Below are 22128 nucleotides of genomic sequence, written 5' to 3' on the forward strand. Positions count from 1 at the left end.
ACCAAGAGCTAGATGCTCAACCAGCTGCACCCCCCAGGCACTGCAAAAGTTCCTTTCCTTTGAAAACGTGACAGTTGTAAATATTGTTACTTTAAGGACTTGTACTTTCTCTTCATTTTTATTTTGGAGGATTCAAATTTAAATTCATGCCACTGTTTGGGTGGGGCATGTTTGTGGGCACTATGCCATTTGGGGCCTAGTTTTACTGTCCCTGTTCTCATAGTGGAAAGAGTTACGTTGACAGTCACCTGCCCTCTACCTTCATCACAGACACACACACACACACACACACACAGACACACACATGCACACGCAGGAACACATTATCTTGTTAGTGTCAACATTCATGGGTCAGAGAGGTAGTGTACATAACTTCATTTCCCAGGAGTATTTCTGAGGTGTATTGTGATACTTTTCAGATAAAGATCACTGCTGTCACTCTTGGTCCTTGCTCTGCCCTCTGTCCTTTCTGTAGGACTGTCTACCTTCTGATGTCATACTATAAGCAGGCTTCTGCTGATTACCATGGGAGCCCTTGCTCATCAGACCCTCGTAGGTGGGGGAAGTTGCCCACAGCCTCTGCAGAAGCTGCAGTGAGATTTAAACCCGCTGCTGCGTGCCTGACTTTTCATTGTGGTTCCTAGAGGCCGTGGGTCAAGATAATTCCCTGGCATTCCCACTTGGAAAATGAATAGTTTCTCCAAAGAAATGGCACTGCACATCATGGTCAGGTATTACTACAGACTAGTACAGGGTAGTTCAGGTATATTATAGATTTACATGTGTTTCAGACTGCTGTAAGGACTTAACCATACTTTTCTGATATGATTTTCATGGGAAACACCTTATGGGTTCCAAACAACTGACTTTTAAGCTGGCTTGATTTTATGAGTTGAAGAAAGGGGAACGCTTCCAGGCATGGGTTTCTATAGGTAGGATTTGTAGGCATCATGCCCTTAAAATGCAAAGTCCTCAGAAGGCAAGGATAGGATCAGTTTTTGATTGCAAATATAGAACACTTGATTACTGTATCATTTGATACAGTTAAGAAAAAACACCTATATATCAAATTTTTAAAAATTGAGTTAAAAAAACCCTTATATATCTGTAATATCTATATCTATCTGTCTATATTATATAAGAAAGAACGCTTAGATGGGATCAAATCTGTAAAGATAATGCTTTTTTGTGACCATCAAAATACTACCTAGAGTTTTTTTTTTTTAAGATTTTATTTATTTATTTGACAGAGAGAGATCACAAGTAAGCAGAGCAGCAGGCAGAGAGAGAGGGGGAAGCAGTCTCCCTGCTGAGCAGAGAGCCCGATGAGGGGCTTGATCCCAGGACCCTGAGATCATGACCTTAAGTGAAGGCAGAGGCTTAACACACTGAGCCACCCAGGTGCCCCACTACCTAGAGTTTTATTCAAAATCAGTGAATTACAAATGTATCACTTCACAAAGTCCTTTACTGGGTTAACATAATGAAATCATAAATTTGTAGATTTGATGGATTTTGAGATTGCACAAAAACAGAGCAGCCTACTAGGTGGCTACTTCAGGGGGTTTAGCTGACAATAAAGTGGATAAACTCATTTCTGTAATTTTTTTTTTTTGACAAGTGAATCGAAATGGTGGCATTGTCTAACCATTTCGGAAAACTTTATTGAACAATCACAATTTAGGATGCTCTGTGACACACACATAAAAGAAAAAGCAAGGTTTCTGCTCTTGAGGAAATTATAACTGAATAAAGAAGATGGAAAATAGAAATGAAGAATCAACCATGAATGGTGGAAGTACATAACAATGGAGAGACATGGAATTACTGATTAACCAGATGTAACTTCACGTCAAACTCCATATTAAACATTCTGTAAGAACAAGTCAGAAGGTAAAAAATAAATGGTCAAGTTGTCTGATTGTAATGAGCTTATCCTCTCAGTTTTAATCATGATCATGTCCCATGATCCTTTATATTTCCTGTTTTTTATTTAGAAGAACAACTATTGGCTACTTGTGGGACCTTGGGCCCAGTCTATTTATTAATTTCTGAAATGTGGGTAATTATTCTTATAAGATAGATTTGTTTGACCAGACTAAGTTAATACATGTAAAATGTAGTCGATATTTTCACTTTTGCTATGGCTGCTTGTTATTTTGTTAGCAGGCTCTGTGATGTCAACAAAAACTACATTTTCTCTTACAGAGTGCCTCAGAGTCTACACTATGCTGTTAACCTAGGTGAATATGGGCTTAGAAAGGTAAATTGGCATCAAGGATATCAGAACCCTTTCTTAATAGTGTTCGTGAATGAACTACATAAGAGTATTGATGCTTCCCTCTCAAAATTTCTATGTGCTTTAAACATGCATTTTTATCACTAGCTTGCAAAGAGCAACACAAGCATACCTCAGCTGTATCATGGGTTTGGTTCCAAACCACTGCAATAAAGCAAATATTGCAGTAAGATGAGTCAAATGAATTTTTTTGTTTCCCATTGTAATAGTTATGTTTACCTTATTCTGTAGTCTGTTAAGTGTATAACAGCATTATATCTAAAAAAAAAAATACACACCTTAATTAAAAATTATTTCATTGTTAAGAAATGGTAACCATCACCTGAGCTTTCAGTGAGTAATAATCCCTGATTACAGATCACCATAACAAATAATGACAAATTTTGAAATATTATAATTACCAAAATGTGACAGGCATGGATTGAACAAATGCTGTTGAAAAAATGGCACTGAGACTTGCTCAACACGGGGTGACCAAAGCTTTCATTTGTAAAAAACAAGGTATGCCTATAAATTATTTTATTTTTATTATAGTTTCATGAAAGATCTTATTTTTGGTTTAGGTTTGTACTTTCAACTCTTTTAAATGCTAATATCATTCTTCTCCTATTGGCTTTCTATCATTTCTACTTGCATAAGGCTTGCTTTGTTCTCTTCGTTTAGGGAGTTTAATGCTCTTAAAATCTGGTAGTAAATGGAGTTTGTTTATTCACTTAATCAGCAGTCAGTGTCTACTATAGGCTAAGCACTGTGCTGGGGATACTAAGGTAAGAACGGGTTTCTGTTTTCAAGGAACTTAATGTCTCCTGCAGATGTGATCATAGAACTGTTATTAAAACTTCTGGGGAGGAGACATTTTTCAGCTTATTTACTTTTTTACTTAAGTCTTGTCTTTAATTAATTAATTAATTTTTTAAAAAGATTTATTTATTTGACAGAGATCACAAGTAAGCAGAGAGGCAGGCAGAGAGAGAGGAGGAAGCAGGCTCCCTGCTGAGCAGAGAGCCCGGCTCAATCCCAGAACCCTGGGATCATGACCTGAGCCGAAGGCAGAGGCTTTAACCCACTGAGCCACCCAGGCGCCCCTATTTTAAAGATTTTGTTTATTTGAGAGAGAATGAACGAGAGAGAGAGCACAAGCTGTGGGAGAGACAGAGGGAGAGAGCCTGATGTGGGCCTCAATCCCAGGACCCTGGGATTATGACCTAAGCCAAAGGCAGATACTTAATCGACTGAGCCACCCAGGCGCCCCTAAGTCTTGTCTTTAAAATATTTTATTTAGTGTACTTCTGAAACTTTCTACTCCGGTATCTCCAATTTTCAGTTTCAGAAACTGAAGTAACATAATCATTAGAGTGTAGGCTTTGGACCCAGACTACAGGAGCTAGAATCATGACTCCACTGTTTCTAAGCTATGTGACCTTGGTAAGTAACTACTTTATGCCTGTTTCCTCTTCCATTATGAAAGTGAGTGCAGGGACAGATGCCTGGGTGGCTTAGTCGGTTAAGTGCCTGCCTTCGGCTCCAGTCATGATCCCAGAGTCCTGGGATCAAGTCTCACACTGGGCTCCTTGCTCGGCAGGGAGCCTCCTTCTCCCTCTGCCTGCTGCTTTCCCTTCCTGTGCTTTCTCTCTCTCACTCTGACAAAAAATAAATAAAATCTTTAACAAAAAATAAAAGTGAATCATTATATACCAAGTGCTTAGAACAGTAGCAGGCATACAGTAAGCATTCAATAAATGCTAGATATCATTATTAGTTTCTCTGAAACATCAGAAAGTCTAATTCTAAATTTTAGGGGTAAATTACAATTGCTATTCATTAATCTTTGTAGTAACTCAAAAACACAGGCTTCTGATATTAAGTGTAAATATTTATTAATATTACAAAACTTTCTTTCTCTTAAGTAAGCTGTACACCAAGTGTGGGGCTCAAACTCACAACCCCAAGATCAAGAATCACATGCTCTACTAACTGAACCAGTGAGGCACCTCCAAAACTTTCTCTTCTTAATAAAGAATTTCCAGTTTCTAATAATATGAACTCAAGAGCACGCATTGCCCAGAGGTAAGAGAATAAGTGCATCTGTCAGTAAAACTGGGAAGGAGAGAAATAAGACTATGTAAGGAAGTGGATGCTTTTGTGACAAAACCTGTATCCTTTCCTTAACATGTAATTTCCTAGAATTGAAGAAGTTGAAATATGGATTTAATACTGATAAATTCATATATATTTAAACATATGCTAATTTGATTTTTAAACCTCTGAGCACAGATACATGATTGTGGTTTATATTTACTTAAGTTCATGAGAATTATGCAGGTACTTCAGAGTAGGAATAACTGATTCTCTCTTCTGTTTAAAAGTTGCATTTCTCAGAATTATAATGATAATTGATCTGAATAAACAAAATTGCCAAAGCAAAAAGAAAATCTGACTTTGTTACAAATACCTTTAATTTTTTTGGTCCAAAAGGGGTATAAGCATTTTTAGTTATGGCAGTTAATTCTTTAAAATTACCAAAAGGCAGACAATGGCATACATTTATTCCAGGTTTATTTAAAATTTTAATTTCAAATGAAATGTGTTGACACTGATACATAAGAATACAAAGATGGGAAATAACCTAATTCATCTTCTTGGTTTGTTCAAGCCTCCAGGCACCAGTTAAATATCGAAGTCGTATAAAAATTAGGTCCTTGCCCATTTGCAGCCAGCTCCAAAATGGAACTAATTTAGAACCTATGATTTAAAAATAATTAAAAATGAATTAACTTAAGTAAACTCTGGAGAAAATATATCAGTTTAAAATTATATTTTAGAAGTGCATCTACATGACATTTGTGACCTTCTAGTCACCTTATTTTTAAAATTATGTATGCATATATGCATGTATTTATGTATATATATATTTACTTCCATTGGTATATTTAAAAATCATTTTTTAGGACAAATTTTCATGTTTTACATGCTACTTTTCAGTCTCATGTACTGCAGAGAAGCAGGTACATTTCCACATATAATATAAATTAATAATCTGGGAAATCCAAGATAAAAACCCAGTTTTTTTTTTTTTAAGATTTTATTTATTTATTTTGACAGAGATCACAAGTAGGCAGAGAAGCAGAGAGAGAGAGAGAGAGGAGGAAGCAGGCTCTCTGCTGAGCAGAGAGCCCGATGCGGGGCTCGATCCCAGGACCCTGGAATCATGACCTGAGCCGAAGGCAGAGGCTTTAACCCACTGAGCCACCCAGGTGCCCCAAAAACCCAGTTTTTATTCTAATTCTACCAAAGACTCTCAATCAGCTAAAACAAATACCATCTTAGCTAGGACATCTTCTTGTCCAGTGGTTGCCAAATGGCAGAAGACCACGTCCAGCTGACTATAGGAGATCTGACTCCTGGAGCATGTTTTAAAAGCTTACATGCCTTGATTTTATCCCATGGAACTGTTTTTTATATTAAGTCAAGAGGAGAGACTGCAGGTCATGGTAACTGGGATGCTAGATGGTAATGAGTCATGGCCAATATCAAAATACTAATCACTGACAGTTTTCTAGATTTAAGCCCAAATACTCTAGCTTCTTCCTTTTCTTCCCCCCCCCCCAACTTTATTGAGATATAATTGACAAATAAAATTGAAATATATTTAAAGTGCAGAATGTATTTGATATATACATACATATACATGTATATATAATACTGTAAAATGATTACCATTGTCAAGTTAATTAACACATCTACCTTAATTTTATTTAAATCATTTACAAAAGAATTAAACATCTTCAAAGCTGAATTTAGTGGTTTCTCTAATAACAACAAAAACAAAACATCTTGGAAGTTAAATGAAACTGGAAAGGATCTAAATTGTGGAGATTTCAGATGGCTCTATTATAGGGACTGAGGGTATACGGCCAAGGATTCTGGGAATGAGTAACATGGAACTACTTATTGAATGCCCGTTAATGAAAAGTAATACACAACTATCTCTGAAATGCACATGAGCAAATGTGGTAAATATGAAACACATTTTTTACTTTTTCCCACTTCAACTTCCCACAGAGTCTATGCTGAGCATAGATCAACATAGTAGATCCTTAAAAATCTGAGCAATCCTTTACTGGCTTTTTAATCCCCTTTGATCCAGGCTACTATGGAAAAGTAGTTAAAATTTTTAAGTTAACTTTGATTCAGGAAGACTCCAAGAGGTCTGAATTTGTTCTAGACTATATAGTTTGAATGATCAGCAGACCTTCTCCTGTTCCTAAACATCCATGGTTACAGAACAATAATGGCATATTACAACAATGACTTTCTACGGGGGCCATGCCCAGCAAGGGAGGGGTGACTTTGAAGTCTCCAGGTGACTGTTAACTGCTTCCACACTGTGAATTAATTTTGGAGCATTCTAAGGTAAGCGAAGGAGAAAACTAGAATATATTTTAAGCTCTACAAATTATAAGCAGTCTAACCTTTTTCAAACAGGAATTATTAAGAATTATGATAGATTTCTCATTATGAGAGATCTTAGAGATTTTTACATTTTATAATTCCTTATCTAGCTCTGCATGGTGGCTTGTGGGTACTCAGTATCGACTGAGTAATGAAATAAGATAATATTAAATAAAAGGGGATGCAAATAAAATTTATCTCAAAGACTTCTCAACCTTGCTTCTAGCCTCAATTGCCATGATCCTGTCTGCTGTAGAAGTTTTACTGAATTTCCTGGGCTGGGTATTAGGCCTACGGAAGACCCCAGGAAGAGACTGCAGGGAGAGAGAAGGCAGTAAGCCATCTGGAGGGTGGAGGGGATTAGGAGAAGAATTTTCTATGGAACTGCCCCTCTCAGGTCAGCTGAGTAAGCCCTGTTGGGGGCAGCCAGCTAACTTTACTGCACAACTGTATTGTCGCCTACTCCCCAGCCCCACTTAAGATCAGCGGTAACATCAACAACATACTCACCTTCAATTTCAGTCCAGTTGACAGCAATTTCTGCTATTGGAATTTTAAAGAACTGTGCTATGTAAAGTAATTCTACATCAAATGCCCTGAAACAGAAAATATATTGATTTTTATTTTTAAAAAGACAAAGAGAGTGTAATTAAATCTCTACCTTGGCATGCTTTACAGAAGTTTATAAGGCATATATATAGCTTATAGAGTAAAACTGAAAGTTGGATTCACAGGTCATATAAAAGGTTAAGTAGTTCAGGAGCTTCAAGGTAAATAATTTAGTGTGTCACTGTATAACATTTAAATGAGAAATATGGTGTCTCTATCATAACTCAGAAACTCCTAGAGATAAAATTGGCCTGTTGGGCTCTAAGAGAAAATTTAATTATGAAAATTTTCAAGATTGATGGTTTTCAATCCCAGGTTTAACTAGCTCAAGGTACAGAATTGATAGCATTTTCAACTGATTCAGAGAGCTAATAAAACAGAACTCTGAGGATCTGTTGGAGAAAATGTTGTCAGACACTTTAGAGTCGCTTGATTATATTCCTCTACCACCAAAGGATCAAGGTTTATTTATTTGTTTATTTTAAAAAGATTTTTATTTATTTATTTGAGAGGGGGAGAGAGAACATGGAGAAGTAGAAGCAGACTCCCCTGCTGAGCAGGGAGCTAATGTGGGACTCGGCCCAGGACTCCACAATCATGACCTGAGCCAAAGGCAGGTGCTTAACCAACTGAGCCACCCAGGTGCCCCAAGGTTTCTTTTTGAAATACAGGGTTGCCTAGGGACTTGCTTTTTCCTTTTCCTTTCCCCATGCCATTCTGGGCAAGATAGTACTGCCAGCTGTTGCAGTGAAAAGGCACTTAAGATTAGTCTGAAATGCTCTTTGATTTAAGGACATACATACATGGGAATTATATATATTATCTCATTTTAACTTGTTAAGATCATTTCTAGTCTGAATTCCCAGTTCATCCTTCCTTCTCCCTATGAAAGGCTCTGAAAGCTCCTCCTCAGTTACCTCTTGGTTTAGGTGAAATCTGCTAACCCTAGAGTTTCTGAATCCTGACTTAGAAGTTTTCCTGGATTCTGCTTACAGATTCTCTGAAACCAGTTTCTTCTTCTCACTGGCAGTGAGCTCAGGAAGAAGCACCACTGCCTGTGAAACCTTCTTCATGCTCTTGTAACCGAAAGTGCTGGAGGCCTTTACTGTTTGGCTTTCATCTTGTTCTGTTAAGCAAGCCCTTGCCCCGACTTTCTAGACTTCATGGAACACACTTCAGACTTCCAGGGATGGGTTCTAAAATATTAGCACAAACAAGAAAATACCTAAAACCCACTTCTGTTTGCTTTCCTGATCCCAGACAACTTGAATTTTGGAGCTTTGTCTTCCTGGCCACAAAACTACTACTGTCCATTCTGTGACTAGTTTAATCCCAAGTATTTGGATAATTCAATATGAAAACTATTTTTTTTTAAAAAACACTTAATGCTTTTTCTTATCCTAATAAAATATTTACTTAAGATGATAAAACCATCTACAAAAGCATTCTTTGTGTTAAGAGGACTGTGTAAAACTTCTGTTAACTAGCCTGGGACACTCAAGAAAGGAGGAAATTATTTGAATATTAAGCCTGGTTAACCCTTAATTCTCTCCTTTACCACAACACCAAAAAAAAAAAAACCTAAAATGCTGAATTAGTTCCAATGATATTCAATAATCTGAAAAAGATTATTAATTGTTCTAAGGATATCAGCATATAGTGACTTACCAAAGACATAAAACAACGTAAGAATGATGAGTAGAAAGGAGTGGAGAAAGAAGCACTGATTAATTGAATTTATATTAAAAAAATTGAAAGGGCTAGTCGTCTTCTACTATTACTTTTACTCTACCCTTCTCTTCTTTTACCATTTTAAGACATGAAGATGTTTACTTAAAAATAAAAGTATAGTTAAAAAAAAAAAGTATAGTTCACATCACCATATTACAAGAGACCAATCTGTTACCAAAGAAAACATAACTAAAATTCCACGTATTTCTAGATAGAGCCTTATGCTATTGTACAGAAACAGCATAAGGGTTAGTTTCCAACTCAGATGCCTTCATGTGTTTTTGCAGATGTAGGGAGGGCAGAGCCACTGTTTTCTTTTGTTACTCAGTTCCTGGTATAGCTGTGAGCTCACAGATATTTTCACGAAGAACAAAGAGCATGTCAATAATCTGTTAAACACAGCAGACACACACATACCCTACTGCTCCCTCCTGAAATCCCACTAAAAATTAAAACAACAATCCTGGAATAAACACATAAGAACAAAGAAGAGATGAAAGTAATAAAAAAATATCGGAAACTTGTTAAGTAGCTGGTAAACTGGTAAGTAGGAAACACAGACTATGACAACGGGAGAAGCCTAGAACGGACGAATGGCTACCGCAGAGCCCCCCAAAGGCTCAGGCATCATTGGCCTCGCTGCAGATGATGTCTGTAAGTGGCGGTTGTGGTGGGGGGGGGGGGCTTCAAAAGGGAGGACTCACAGAAAATCTCTAGGAGATTCTCTTTTCCTCAAGTTCGTGCTGTGAATGCTGGCAGCCAGGCTTCTATTTCTCAGGCAGGAAATCAAGAGACAAGAAACGTGAAAACAACCAGCCCAAAAGATAGTGACAGCTGGGAGTTTCCCACACCAAGTGGCTCTGTTACTTAGTCTGTAGTGACATCAACCAGTTGATCAGAGTTCTCCGCCCACGCACACAGCTTCTGATGAGCTTTTCAGGACCATACTAGACAATGTGAGGAAAGAGGTTCCACATCTGTTTTACAGGTGGGAAGAGGAAAAAGGGTACAGGTTTGCAGATCTGGAGCAGCTACCACATGCTCAACAAGATGCATGAAAAAGAGCCACATTAAGTCCTGGAAATCATGGTCTTTCAAAACACTGGAGAAAAAGCTTCCAAAAGGAGATGGGAACAACATGCATAGACAAAGAACTGAGATTCAGATTACTGTCAGAAGTGGACCTCTCCACAGAAACACTGGGTGCCAAAGACAATAAGGCAATGGTTTTAAAATCCTGAGGAAAAATGATTTCCAACCTAGAATGCTTCCTCCAGCAATTAGGCAAATGTGAGGGGAGACTAAAGGCAGGATCACATGCAGGGTCTCACCCTTTCTCTTATGTTTAGGAAGTTTAACAGGATGTGCTCTACTGCAATCGCGGTGTGAAACAAGGAAAAGGAAGAACAGGAACTGTGCAGCAGGCCAGAGAACAGCTGGACAGGTGAGAGCCGACAGGATGTCTCCAAGAAAAAGGTGAAACTGATGCATGATCTGCAGCATGGGACCATATGGACATACTTCCTACTCCACATGGAGTGTGAGCCCAACAAGACAGGTAATATAATCATATCACACACTTTGGCTCAAATACGAATTATCTTTACACAGCTATACCAATCAGTAGTGATCTAACCACAAATTATGTAGAAACTGCATTAGGAGGATACGTGTGGAGGGTGTACGGGGGTTTAAGAGAACTACATACATATCTGTTGATTTATTTTGGAAAGTAATATCTAAAATTGAAAAACGGAGACAGGGCTATGCAAACCAATTATTTTGAATAGGAAAGCAAATACCACAAAGAAACAGCAGAGTTGAGGGTGCCTGGGTGGCTCAGTGGGTTAAGCCTTTGCCTTCGGCTCAGGGCATGATCCCAGGGTCCTGGGATCGAGCCCCACATCGGGCTCTCTGCTCAGCGGAGAGCCTGCTTCCTCCTCTCTCTCTGCCTGCCTCTCTGCCTACTTATGATCTCTGTCTATCAGATAAATAAATAAAATCTTTAAAAAAAAAAAAAAAGAAACAGCAGAGTTGAAAGTGATATAGTTAGGGGGTAGGAATTGGAGACCGAGGGAGATGGGGCAAGGGAGAATGATTTTTTAGTATAAGCCTTATGGAATGGACTTCAAGTTATTAACATGCATAACATTGATTTAAAAAAGAAGTATTCCTCAGAAGAAAGTACATTGCAAGGAATCCATTTTATTATTATCCATTAAGATTTTATTTATTTATTTATTTAAATATAGTTTCTTTTTTTTTTTTTTAAGATTTTTATTTATTTATTTGACAAACAGAGATCACAAGCAGGTAGAGAGAGAAGGAGGGGAAGCAGGCTCCCTGCTGAGCAGAGAGCCCAATGCAGGGCTCGATCCCAGGACCCTGAGATCATGACCTGAGCCGAAGGCAGAGGCTTTAATCCACTGAGCCACCCAGGTGCCCCAAGATTTTATTTATTTATGAGAGAGAGAGAGCGAGCACGCCTGGTGAGGGGGAGAGGCAGAGGCAGAGAGAATCTTAAGCAGACTCCCCACTGAGCAGGGAGCCTGACGTGGGGCTCAGTCCCAGGACCCTGAGATCATGACCTGAGCTGAAGAGGGCAGATGCTTAACTGACTGAGCCACCAAGGTGCCCCATAGGTCTTTAATTTTGGACCAGAGATGCCTGCCCAGTCTATTTTTTTTTTTCTTTTAAAGATTTTATTTATTTGTTTTTGAGAGAGAGAGCACGAGTGGTGGGGAAGGAACAGAGGGAGAAGCACACTCCCCACTGAGCAGGGAGCTCCATGCGGGGCTGGATCTCAGGACTCCAGGATCATGACCTGAGCTGAAGGCAGACACTTAATCAACTGAGCCACCCAGGCACCTGCCTGCCCAGCCTTGTAACTATACCTTGATGATCTGGTTTGGAGGGTGAGTGTTGGTTGTCCTAAGGAAGAACTGAAGAAGAAATTGAGAAAGGAAGGGTCCCCATGGGGAGACAGATTATTCTGTACCTCTTAAGGCCACAGGAAGGCACTGAGAAGCCACTGAGGATTGTAAGCAAAAGAGGTGGATCTGATCACTTTTAAATTTGAAAAGACTCCTAGGGCTACAGCAAAGGCAATAATGGCGTCCTGCTGGTGGTAGAGAAGATTAAGAGAAGCGAAGGGGCATAAAAGCTAAAATCAACAGGCCGGGGTCATGGACTGGATATATGGAGGGGCTGTGGGGAATGTCCGAGCAGACTGCAAGGTTTCAAGCTCCCGTGTATCCGTGTCATTCACTAAGCAGGCGGAGAGCTGAGGCGAGGTCTGGGATAACCAGGATATGTCAAGAGAGAGCATTCAGAAGTACAGAACACTGCTGATGGGTTAATTAAGACACTAAGTGGTCATATCAAACTTGACCACTGGATTTCATGACAGGAGGTCCCTAGATGCTGAGATGGAGGGATGGGGAAAATCCATACTGAGGTGGAGTGAATAGCATTAGTGGGAAGAGAGAAAACAGAAGGCACAGAGCACTCTTTCAAGAAAAGGCTGGCTGTGAAAGAGGGCTGGAGCTGGGGGGTGGTGTCAATGGAGAGAGTTTTTTTTAAAGATTTTATTTATCTATTTGACAGACAGAGATCATAAGCAGGCAGAGAGGCAGGCAGAGAGAGAGAGGAGGAAGCAGGATCCCTTTGGAGCAGAGAGCCAGGACCCTGGGATCATGACCTGAGCCGAAGGCAGAGGCCTTAACCCACTGAGCCACCCAGGCACCCCGAGAGTTTTTTTTTTAATAGCAAGAGAAATTTAAACTTGTTTTAGAAACTGATGGGAAAAATGCAGTTGACAGGAAAAGACAAGACAAATAAGTGAACAGGATGAAGTTCTTAAGAAGGTAGAAGGGGATGCAGAGGTCGAAAGACTGGTTGGTCACAGGCAGGAGAGGGAACTTACTACTGAAAAGGAAAGAAGGAAAAGAAAAAGGAGGGGCTCTCTTCCATTCTGGTACTTCTGAACTTTCTTTCTCTTCAAAGGAAAATACGGAAGCCTAAAGAAACAGGATGTTTTTAGGACTTTTGATTTGTACTGTCCACAACTAAGGGGAATAAATTATCTTTATGCCGTATGTGTAGTTTGAGATTTTGAAAATAAGATCCAACTCAGTAACAGAATAAAGATACGGATTAATTTTACACATACAAGTGTCAGTTCTGTTTAAAGCTCAGTGTTCATTCTCAGAATACAGGGCTGCTTCTCAGGCTGTGGAGGAGCTGCTGTGTGAGACATGCCCTGTACATCTGGTCAGGAACTTACCATCGTTCAATGTGTAGAGACGAAAACGTCCGCGAAGCTGCTTCTCGAGTAAATAATTTGAATCCACACTGTGTGTCTCTGATTCCTTTGACACATAGGAACCACACCAGAAAGTGGAACCCATACATGAGCAGAGTACGGAAGTAAGAACGCTGAAACAAAGAGAAAATATAAAGGACTTTTCCATTGATCTATAAAGGACCATTGAAAACAACTGGCTGTAGACAACTGTATTTTAATATTTAATTGGCTGGGTAGATCTTACTTAAGAACACCACTTGCATTAGCTTCACTGGCGAAGTGTATTACTGAAACTTTGAGGGTGCCTACTGCTTAGGGCAGGGCAGAGGTACCAGGGAAATGGTTACTCCTTTCTCACAGGTTCAAAAAGAATCAGACAAGAATCACAGTACCTGTGAGGTCAGGGCTTTAATCTACCAGGAGCATACTATAACTGTTTTGGGCTACTATGAGCAAGGAGAGCATCTCATTCATCTATACATTTTATGCCTCTTTGTCCCAGATATATTTCAGTTTCAAAAAGGTGACAGATGGGGTGCCTGGGTGGCTCCATTAGTTAAGCGGCTGCCTTCAACTCAGGTCATGATCTCTGGGTCCTGGGGTCGAGCCAGGGGTTGGGATCCCTACTCAGCGGGGAGTCTGCTTCTCCCTCTCCCTCTGCACCCCGCCCCCTGGCTCATACTCACTTGCTCTCTCAAATAAATAAAATATTTTTTTAAAAGGTGACAGTTATTGGAATATCTTGGAGATATAAAACACTATGATTTAAACCTAAAGTTCTATGCCTAGTTAATGAGAATTGATCAAAAAAGTATAGCAGAGTGTCACAAAAGTCACAGACTAAGAAGGAATCTGAAACAATAGTCTCTCCAGTTAGGTATGACACATATCTGATAAATAGATTTTAATGATTAAGTTTCTTAATACTTTGGATATTCAACTTAAGTAGTCTTTAATCCTGAGTATTCACATTATTAGTAATTAATTTTATTAGTAGTACGTGACATAATATTCCATTATTTATTAAGTACTGCAAACTTTAAAACATAAAAATAACAGATCATTAATTATTATTGTATTCAAGACTCTTATATTTAGGATTAAAATAAAGAATCTCTTAAAATTTTCTACAGCATAATAAATCCATGGAATGATACACTATATATGCACATTGGCAACCTACTGAGAGTCTATGTAGAACATTTACTATTTCAAACTATTTAATATTTCTCTTCCTCCTTTTGGTTTTTGCTTTTTAGAACTGTAATCTTTAGTATCATTCTTCATTTACTGGCTTTTTCTATCATCATCAAACAGAAACATGACTAAGTGATACCAGGACAAAGCAGAGAAAGCCACTGACCTGAGCAGATCTGTATTTGAACCCTGGCTGCATTAATAATTAGGAGGGTGACCTCGAGCAAGTTACTTCAACTCTCTCCATCCCACTTTCCTCATCTATCAAATGGGAAAGAAAATGCCCACTTCACAAAGTAATTGTAAAGATTAAATGAGATAGGGTGTCTGGGTGGCTTGGTTGTTAAGCATCTGCCTTCGGCTCAGGTCATGATCCCAGAGTACTGGGACTGAGCCCCACATCAGGTTCCTCACTCTGCGGGAAGCCTATTCTCTCTCTCCCACTCCCCCTGCTTGTGTTCCCTCTCTTGCCGTTGTCTCACTCTCAAAAAAATATAAATAAAATCTTAAAAAAAAAAAAAAGATTAAGTGAAATAATAATCAAGTCTTTAGCCAAGCGTTTGGAACAGACAGTAACAGGAACTCAATAAATGTTTTTAATAAAGGAAGAAAGCTTGAGAGCTCACTTTTAACCTCCTGACTACAACTTCATTTGTGTATTACATAGGGCAGGTATGTGAAACAAACTTCTTTTTAAGTGTCTGTGTGTGTGTGTGTATGTATACTTGTATGTGTTTTTATTATGTTTCATGTCAAAAAGGAAAAAATCAAATAACACAGTGAAACAAAATATCTGCAGTACATGTAATTAAAAATTAGTATCCATTCTTCCTACATTAGAAAGATAACATTTTAGAACTCTTTAGTAATAAAAAATAAAAAGTACAGTCATAAAGCAAATTGGACACAGTCTAAGAGCAGCTCACAGAAAAGGACACAAAAGAGACTTATAAACATATAAAACAATGGTCATTCTCATTAGTGACCAATAAGACCAAATTTTAACTACAGAATGATGCCGTGTTACACCAATCAAACTGGCAAACGCTAAAAAGAATCAAAGCATTAAATCTTTTGTTAGGATATGGAGCAAAGGGAGTGCTCCACTAGTGGGAATATAAATTGGTTACCAATTTGGAAGAGCAATTAGACAAGATGTTTGTAAACTGTAAAATAAACTTTGTGAAAGGATCTAGCACTTCCCATTTATTACCTGGAATCATTAGTTATGTTCTGATGTAAATAGGTCTTACCTCTCTAAGCAGATAGGGCAGAAACCTCATCTTAAAATACTTTGGTAATTTCACAACAACTTGCTCAGTGCCTTCCATATAAAATATTTCCAATAAATACTGGTTGACTGATTAAACCTCCAAAAGAGCACTTATGCTTAGGAAAGGAACAAATAGAAATTGAAAGATAGAAAAATTAAAATTAAACGGTAGAAAAAATAATGCCTATAAACCATTCTCCTTGAATGATTTTTAATGTGATTTAGGTGAGCTTACTGGTTACCAAATGAAAATATCCCATGACTACTTTTGCTTGGATCTTAATAGATTTTTGTTTGCTTTAAGATAATGGTTATTAAAAAACAAAACAAAACAAAACAAAACAGAAACACGTGGGGTTCACATGAAGACCTTATTTGACTTCTAACATATTTAAAGCATAACAAGGTAAACTACAAACAAGAGCATCTCCCTTTAATTTTTATAACCTTGTAAAATATCTTAGAAGACTTCTAAAAATATATTATGGAACAGAGTTAGTTCAATGAAACTAACAGTCATAGAGTAACATTATAAAAACTTCTGAAGTAGACATTTAAAAATATGAAGAGAAGACACTCACTACTTTAATATTAACAATAATCTCTCTAATGTTAATGAAATGTAAATAAGGAATTCAGGTGAAATTTAAAGCTGACTGGTACTTAAATTATCTTAAATTCAAAGAAGTCCCAAGACTTAAGCCAAGACTCTTCAAAGAAAATCTAAAGATATCAAATAAACACTAAAGGAGTCTACTTTGAATCCTTTAAAAATGATAAATCCAAGAATGCCAAGACAATATAAACATCCCTGTTATAACTATTATCCAGAACACATGGCATGCGGATACACTGAAGATGGTAAGGACTCCAGTGGTGACGTGTCATGTTTGCCTTCCAAGAGAGCAGCAGACAGATGGTAGGATTAACAGAGGATATGTCTAAAAGTATTCAGGAAAGAGAGATCTGGAAACTATACAATTAAGCTATTGAAGTTGCTGTTCACTATCTTAATTCTTTCGTAATCTTCTCACTGTCTACAGACTGATCACCATATGCAAGGGTTCAGACTATGTGTAGCATCTTTAGAGAAAACTGGAATGGCTCAGGAAGGGAAGGCCATACTGCACTTTCTTGCATGTGCGGCAGGTGGAGATGAGCTTGTGTAAGGCAGGTAGGGTTCTACGACAAGACACAGGACCTGAACTACAAGCCTACTGAGCAGCAGTGATGCATAACGTCTGCAGTAGACTATTGCAGGTTTCTCGCCAGTGGATCAGCTTGTCCTTCTTTTCTACAGAATAGCAGCTGATTCTGTGGGCTTCGAAGGCACGACATCAACCACTAGGTTTTAGAGATGGAGGAACAGATGAATGGATGACAAAATAAATGATAAATACATAGATCCTGGGATAGATCCCTTGAGGTCTGACTAAAAGCAGTCCTAGATACAAAGGAGATTTAGACAATAGCACAGTTATATTTAAATACTATTGCCAGGAAAAATTCAGTTTTCAACTAATGGAAGTTCTAAATGAAAAGAATTTACACCACTAAAAGCAAAACCAAAAACTTGGTTCCTTTCTCCTGCCACGAACAATAAATACAGGCCCCAGTTATCTCTCGCCTAGAGATTATTTCACTAGCTTCCTAATTGTTACTCTCTTGCTTCCTATTTTGTTGTATCTTTTTTAGCTTCACCAAAGGGATTATCCTTCTTTTCTCCAATATTTTTTAAAAAGGAAAAAAATTATACATTAAAACCGTTAATAGGGGCACCTGGGTGGCTCAGTGGGTTGAAGCCTCTGCCTTCAGCTCGGGTCATGATCTCAGGGTCCTGGGATCGAGCCCCGCATCGGGCTCTCTATTCAGCAGGGAGCCTGCTTCCTCCTCTCTCTCTGCCTGCCTCTCTGCCTACTTGTGCTGTCTGTCGAACAAATAAAATCTTTAAAAAAAAAAAAAAAACATTAATAGTGGCATAGTCTTAAGTGTTTTTGTTTGCACAGATATTGTTACATAAGTAATTATGCTGTATTTACAATACTATATTCTTTTTTTTAAATACAATCTAGTATTTTGGATATTTTCCTGCGTTATTATATAGTGTCCACTATCATGTCTTATTTGCTGCATGATATTCCATCCAGGAGAAATATCTGTAATATTTTCTATTGTTGGGATTTAGTATTTTATAGTTTCTATTGTATAATTATAAAATAATATAAACATCTTGGACATGTACTTTTCCTTTCCTTATCCCTTGTGTATCAGTAAAGTGATGAAGCTGGACTAGCTAACCACTAACCAATCTTTCAATTTTAACTTCTAGTAGTATGATACTCTTTATGGTTAACAGATTACCTTTTCCAAATACTATAGAGAGTCCATACAGACACAGAACATTGGATCAGATGCTGAAGATATTATTTTATTTCTTTTTCTTTCCTTTTTTTTTTTTAAGATTTTATTTATTTATTTGTCAGAGAGAGAGAGAAAGGGAGAGAGAGCGAGGGAGCACAGGCAGGCAGAGTGGCAGGCAGAGGCAGAGGGAGAAGCAGGCTCCCTGCCGAGCAAGGAGCCCGAAGTGGGACTTGATCCCAGGACGCCGGGATCATGACCTGAGCCGAAGGCAGCCGCTTAACCAACTGAGCCACCCAGGCGTCCCTATTAATTTATTTCTTAAGGAAAGAAGAATCTTGAGCATAATCCTCAAGGGGTTCTATGACGCTGCCATCAGTATATCTTGAAAAAAAAATTTAATTTCTTTGTATCTTACTGCAGAATTGTTGAGGGAAAGATTCAGCCTTTTATTCCACTGGTTCTCAAACTCTGGTATGCATTAAGTTGACCTGGGAAAATGTAAAAAAATGCAGATTCCTGGTCTATCCCACTAGTCTGATTCAGTGTGTCTGGGATTGGCCCAGAAATATGCATGTTTAAAACAAAACAAAACAAAACTTCCCAGGCAATTCTGACCTTGCATTGAAAAATATTGCTTTATTCTTGATTTATTTGGGCACTCTAGTAGATGAAACATTAAGACTATAACAGACAGGGGCACCTGGGTGGGTCAGTGGGTTGAGCCTCTGCCTTCAGCTCGGGTCATGGTCTTGGGGTCCTGGGATCGAGCCCCCGCATTGGACTCTCTGCTTGGCGGGGAGCCTGCTTCCCCCTCTTTCTCTGCCTACTTGTGATCTCTCTCTCTCTCTCTGTTGAATAAATAAATAAAATCTTAAAAAAAAAAAAGAATATAACAGACAATTACTGGGCTTGACACACTGGACCCAGATTTTTAAGTGAAAAAATAAAATAAAAAACATTGCACAGGGCGCCTGGGTGGCTTAGTGGGTTAAAGCCTCTGCCTTTGGCTCAGGTCATGATCCCAGGGTCCTGGGATGGAGTCCCACATCGGGCTCTCTGCTCAGCAGGGAGCCTGCTTCCTCCTATCTCTGCCTGCCTCTCTGCCTACTTGTGATCTCTGTCAAATAAATCTTAAAAAAAAATTGCACAGAATAATTCTTTAATATATTTCTCCTCCCAAGTTACTCCAGCTTTTCTAGCCTAATATACAAATTACAAAATGAAGAATTTAGTGTCTTAATTGAAGGCAGTTACAACTTGTTAAATTTTAAGGTACAGTAATTTTCTAACAGGAATAAAGTTAAAAAAAAAAAAAGAAAACAAAAAACTTTAAATGAAACCCAAAATACAGTACTTAAAGTGTGTGCCAATATGAGAAAAACTAAAGGCAAGTTGAAAGGTTCAAAAATGCATCATTTAGAAGTTTGCCTTATATTAGAACTGAATGGGAACTTTTGTATCTTAAAAAAAAATAAAAAAGAGCTGCTTGCATCCTAAGTCAAAGTGACATCTACATCCTTTTTGTACACATTAAAAAATAGTAACACAAAAACTCGATTCCTAAATGTGCTTTCACAAACCTTCCAATATTAAAAATTTTTCTTCCTTTGAAAGCAAACTCATTTTTATGAGATTAAACATGAAAGCTTATTTTTTTGCTAAGGAATATGAAAAAAAGAGAAAAAAACTTGCTGATCATGCCTGTCAGTGAAAGCCTCACCTGAGCAATTGATTCTTTTTCCAAATGAGCTCGAGATCCACATGCAATAGCCATTTGTTCCTGAGGAAAAAGCAATAAAATGATTTTTCAGTAATTAAATATCACTACTAAAAATATTTATTTTCAATGAGATTATCTCATTTTTAAGATACTGATTTTTTTTTAAAAGTAACATTAAATATCTTTAAAGGTTTACTTAGGTGTTCAGAATATATACAGCTTCAATAAGCCTAGTTATACTTACTAAGAGGACAACAGGGTAGATATTAGGGACATGTATGACTTGAAAATTCTTATTTTTAAGTGATTCTTCTAATTAAAAATACTGTATTAACATAGTTAGAAGGAAAAATAGTGGTATTAGAAAAAAAGGTATCTGTAAATGCTATGATTATACATAATCATTACATTCTGGGAAATCCAAGATTATCAACTGAAAAACTACTACACATATTAAGGGAATTTAAGATGATGAGTGGGCACAGATCAAGATATATATATATAATACTTTAGTCTGCATATGTACAATCAGAAAATAGAACGGAAGATGGTATTTGTAACATCAATAAGAAAGCAAACTCTGGAAATAAACTTTATTAAAAAATGTGGCAATACCCAAATAAAGAACACATATACAAGCTACCAAGGAAAATAAAAGAACCCAACACATAGAAAGGCATACCATGAACATGGATGAGCAGATGTGATAACAGTATCAAAAATTAATTAATTTTAGATTAAAAAATTAATTAAAATTAATTTTAATTTTAATTAAAATTAATCTTTTTTTTAAAATTAATCTTTAAGGTCATACCAATAGAAATATTAAAAATAATTTCTCACTGAACTTGATAAGCTAATTTTTATAGTTAATATTGTAAAATAAAAAACCAGAAGAGCCAGGAAAATTCTAAGAATGAGGATTTAATATATATTGTAAAGCTATAGTATTTAAAACAAAGGTATTACAATGTGAACAGATAAATCCATGGACCAGAATGGAAAGGCCAGACACTTACACACACACATACAATATGGATACTTAGAATATGATAAAGATGACATTTTCAATCAGTAGGGAAAAGAACTGATAAATGCTGTGGGACATCTAGGTAGCTACTTGGAAACCAAATTAAGCTGAACCTGAGCCTCATACTAAATAGTAGGATATATTTCAGATACATGAAAGATTTAAGTGTAAAATATCAGGAATAATTTTTTAAATGATCTCAAGGAAAGCATAAGTACACAAAATCTAGAAGAAAAATCTATTTGAGGAACGCCTGGGTGGCTCGGTTGGTTAAGCGGCTGCCTTCGGCTCAGGTCATGATCCCGGCGTCCTGGGATCAAGTCCCACTTCGGGCTCCTTGCTCGGCGGGGAGCCTCCTTCTCCCTCTGCCTCTGCCTGCCACTCTGCCTGCCTGTGTGCACTCTCTCTCTCTGACAAATAAATAAAAAATCTTAAAAAAAAAAAAAAGAAAAAAGAAAAAACAATTTGACAATAAATTTTTAAAAAATTGTATAGCAAAACAAAAATCCAAGCATATTCAAAATTAAAAGACACATAGGGGTGCCTGGGTGGCTCAGTTAGTTAAGCATCTGCCTTTGGCTCAGGTCTTGATCCCAGAGTCCTAGGATCAAGTCCCGTGTTGGGTTCCCTGTTCAACCGGAAGTCTGCTTCTCTGCCCCTCCCCTAGCTGGTGCTTTATTTCTCTCTCTCTCTCTCTCTCTCTCTCACTTGCTCATTCTCTGTCTCTCCCTCTCAAATAAATTAAATCTTTAAAAAAATTAAAAGACACATAAATTGGGGGTAAATATTGGTAATTTATATTATAGACAAAAGGATTATTTCCAAAATGCTAAAGTGCCCCTATGAATTATTATAAAAGTAGCCTGAGAACTCAGCTGGAAAAGAGGCAAAGGTTATGAATACAGTGTTCATAAAAGAGGAAGTGAAAATAGCTCTTAAACAACTGAAAACATCCTCAATCACATGTATCCCAAGAGCAATGCAAATAAAACCTATCAGTGTTTACAATATGGTGCCTACACACCCTACAGACAGGAATATGAAAATTATCAAGACTACAAATATACATATAATCTGATCCAGCAATTTCACAACTAAGAATTTTTCCTTTAAATAAACTTCATATGTATGAAAGGACTTTCAAGTAGGG

The 22128-nt window shown here is 37.6% G+C and overlaps 1 protein-coding gene across 2 annotated transcripts in view; it reads right to left on the reverse strand.

Annotated features, from left to right (window-relative positions):
• Positions 1–4737: 4737 nt before the first annotated feature.
• The window catches only part of ALG5 (ALG5 dolichyl-phosphate beta-glucosyltransferase), a 40121-nt gene continuing 22730 nt past the window's right edge, over positions 4738–22128 (reverse strand). For both annotated transcript variants that reach the window (XM_032880089.1, XM_032880090.1), the window contains 4 exons: positions 19949–20008; positions 13377–13528; positions 7262–7347; positions 4738–5041 (listed from right to left, as the gene is read on the reverse strand). In XM_032880089.1, the coding sequence (XP_032735980.1) occupies positions 4926–5041; positions 7262–7347; positions 13377–13528; positions 19949–20008 (414 nt within the window). In that variant the 3' untranslated portion in view covers positions 4738–4925. The remainder of the gene's footprint in view (positions 5042–7261; positions 7348–13376; positions 13529–19948; positions 20009–22128) is intronic.

The sequence above is a fragment of the Lontra canadensis genome, unplaced genomic scaffold (genome assembly GCF_010015895.1).
Source record: "Lontra canadensis isolate GAN:19392208 unplaced genomic scaffold, GSC_riverotter_1.0 scaffold67, whole genome shotgun sequence".
Taxonomy (NCBI): domain Eukaryota; kingdom Metazoa; phylum Chordata; class Mammalia; order Carnivora; family Mustelidae; genus Lontra; species Lontra canadensis.